The sequence below is a fragment of the Dendroctonus ponderosae genome, unplaced genomic scaffold (assembly GCF_020466585.1).
Source record: "Dendroctonus ponderosae isolate FM_Combo_2020 unplaced genomic scaffold, Dpon_F_20191213v2 Dpon_F_20191213_4, whole genome shotgun sequence".
Classification (NCBI taxonomy): domain Eukaryota; kingdom Metazoa; phylum Arthropoda; class Insecta; order Coleoptera; family Curculionidae; genus Dendroctonus; species Dendroctonus ponderosae.
The window spans coordinates 663,654-666,538 of NW_026018611.1; the positions used below are offsets into that span (position 1 = coordinate 663,654).

Genomic DNA, 2,885 nt, shown 5'->3' on the forward strand with positions numbered 1-2,885 from the left:
CTGTACACAAAGTATCAACTGTCCACTAATTTGCGCTTAAGGTGGGCGATTTTTTAAATTTTTTTGTGTAAGTCTCCACAGTGCTTATCTCGCACCCTCATACTCAGATGGCTCTAAAAAATCAGTGAGCTTCCGGATTCAACTGAAATTTTCCTTGTATAGAGCTGAAAGCCTTTAGAAACTGTACACGAAGTATCAACTGTCCACTAATTTGCGCTTGAGGTGGGCGATTTTTTAAATTTTTTTGTGTAAGTCTCCACAGTGCTTATGTCGCACTCTCATACTCAGATGGCTCTAAAAAATCAGTGAGCTTCCAGATTCAACTGAAATTTTCCTTGTATAGAGCTGAAAGCCTTTAGAAACTGTACACAGAGTATCAACTGTCCACTAGTTTTCACTTGAGGTGGGCGATTTTATCAATTTTTCTGTGAAAGTCTCTAAGATAAGCTCATACTCAAATCGCTCTAGAAATTCAATGATCGCTCAGATTTAACTAAAATTTTGCTTGCATAGAGCTGAAAGCCTCTGATTGTCGTCTATAAAATGTCCACTGTTTTCCGCTTGAGGTGAGCGGTTTTTGGAAATTTAGACAGAGACCATAAGTCTTGGTGCCTATTTCGCACCCTCCTGCTCAAAAAGCTCTAAAAATTCGGAAAGTGCTCGGACTATATTGAAATTTCGCGTGCATAAAGCTAAATGTCTCTATTTTCGATGCTCCATAAATAATGTATCTACAACATTTGGTTTGAGGTGCTGGAAGCCAAAAAATAACTTATTCAAATTCATTACAGTCAATTTCCAAATATTGTGAAAGAATTTTATTTATTGCCTTTCGACCCATTTTTCTAAGGGTTAGTTAAACGAAGCTACACCCATGGACTTTTATGATGTGGGCTTTCGAATGGTCAATTTAAAGTTTCTTCATTGTATCCCGGAAGGAAAAAGAGAAAACAGTTTAAATGATGTGCTAAACTGTCGAAAACAGAGACAAACTATAATCCCCTGGTCGAAGAATTGTAAAGACATGGTCTTTCAGGGCTTTTGGACAGTCAGAAGTCCGTAAAGGGCCTTCGGGAAATCTCGAACATAATAACCCAGTAAACTGTATGGAAAAACCTTCACATTCCTTTAATTGTATTAAGTGGGACACCTTGGACTTCTAGCCCTTCACTTCGAGAATGGCGGCCATATTTTCACTGTCCCCTCCCGGACAGTACTCAACGTCCCACAAACTGGTCAGGATCAGCACGTGTCCTGCAGACAGGACGCCATTAATAATCGGGCACACTTCCTGGCAGTTCTTCCTGGGCACCAATCGCAAGCGAGTGCTGCCAACCAGTTGGCCAATCAGGGCGATTTTCTCGATCAGGTTGATCTTCTTGTAGCGCAAAGTGCTGTAGCGGCTGTTCCACAGCATCCAGCTGTACGCGACTGGCGCAAGCGCTGCCGGTAAAACCTGAGGGCGGGCGGTGAAGTTCCGAAACGCTCTAACAGCCGACGGGTCGCAGTTCTGGAAGTGCAGGAAAAAGCTCTGGAAAAGCTGTCTTTTCCGGAACAGTGTTGCCAGATCCGGATCGCCCAGTCGATCGTTGTGGAAGCTGCTCTCCAATTGGCAGGGCACGGATTTACGAAACTCCGCCCTCTTCAGCAATTGGCTGATGAACGCTGCTGGACTGTCGGGAATCCAGTGCTGGATTTCCCCAGAAACCAGCACGGGCCGATCGATTTCGACCAGTTTTTCCACCAAATCAGCACCGCCTTCTTCGCTTTGCAGCTCAAAATCCCGAAATTCCTCCAACGACTCGCACAGATTACAGTCGAAAATTTCCTTTGGTGCAACGAGCGCCACTTTCGGTATCAAACAAGTCTGACTCTTCAGGTACCGCCAGTCGAAATACGGCAGGAGTTTAATCAGCCCGATCCTGCCCAGGGCGGAAGCGTGCCAGTCCAACGTTTCTCTTTTCATCCACACCATCGCTATGATCATCATCAGCGGCACCAGCCGCATCAGCCAATAGCCGACGGGTTTGCCTGGCATCTTGGCTGTGATTGGACGGAGCATCGCCAATCGGTCACGTGGTTTGACATGGGATGCGCTGAGAAGCTGATCTAGTTGCACCAGGTCCCGATTGAGGTCCTCAAAGGAATAGTCGGATGTTTTTTTGGCTGGCTTAGATTTTGGCATTTTCCTGCTGCAAAAGAATCGCGCTGTATTTTTGGGGTGGAAGGGAATTTGCGTTATTAAATTTTTCGCTTTTGAACCGCTTTTTGCGTTGTTCAAAGCTTGAAATGGTCAAATTAAGGGTTAAATTCACCCTATAGGGCGTCTGTATCTTCAATAAAAGTCCTACTCACCTTTTGTGCCAGCACTGCTGGGGATTTGAGGTCGGCGAGGCCTCAGGGCCACTCAAGGTTCATACTTAGATGCTCCTGAAAAATCGGAAAATGCTTAGATTTATGTGGAAATTGGCCCATAGGGACCTTGATGTGTTTGCTTCAGGCTCTCAAAATATGAAATTTCCAGTGCTCACAGTTTGGACTGGGCGATTTTTGGAAAATTCCCCTGTTTTTTAGTCTCTACTGCGCTTAGTTCGGCTCGCATATGTTCAAATAGGTATAAAAACTTAGACAGTGTTTAACTTTGAGTGAAATTTGGCTAGTAGGAAGACGAATACTTTGACTTAACATACTCAGAATATGAAATATCCAGTGCTCATGGTTTGGACTGGGCGATTTTTGGAAAATTCCCCTGTTTTTTAGTCTCTATTGCGCTTAGTTCGGCTCGCTATGCTCAAATGGGTCTAGAAACTCAGAAAGTGCTTGACTTTGAGTTAAATTTGGCTAGTAGGAAGACGAATTCTTTGACTTAACTTGGACAAAATATG

General features: G+C 44.1%; 1 protein-coding gene across 3 annotated transcripts in view; it reads right to left on the reverse strand.

Moving 5' to 3' along the window:
* Positions 1–1,103: 1,103 nt before the first annotated feature.
* LOC109540097 overlaps positions 1,104–2,885 on the reverse strand; it is a 3,270-nt gene continuing 1,488 nt past the window's right edge. Inside the window, exons 2-3 of one of the 3 annotated variants that reach the window (XM_019908296.2) lie at positions 2,356–2,430; positions 1,104–2,189 (exon numbers count right to left, since the gene is read on the reverse strand). In XM_019908296.2, the coding sequence (XP_019763855.2) occupies positions 1,160–2,185 (1,026 nt within the window). In that variant the 5' untranslated portion in view covers positions 2,186–2,189; positions 2,356–2,430 and the 3' untranslated portion in view covers positions 1,104–1,159. Of the gene's footprint in view, positions 2,193–2,355; positions 2,431–2,885 lie in introns of all 3 variants that reach the window. The other 2 variants (XM_019908295.2, XM_019908297.2) reach the window with 2 other exon arrangements.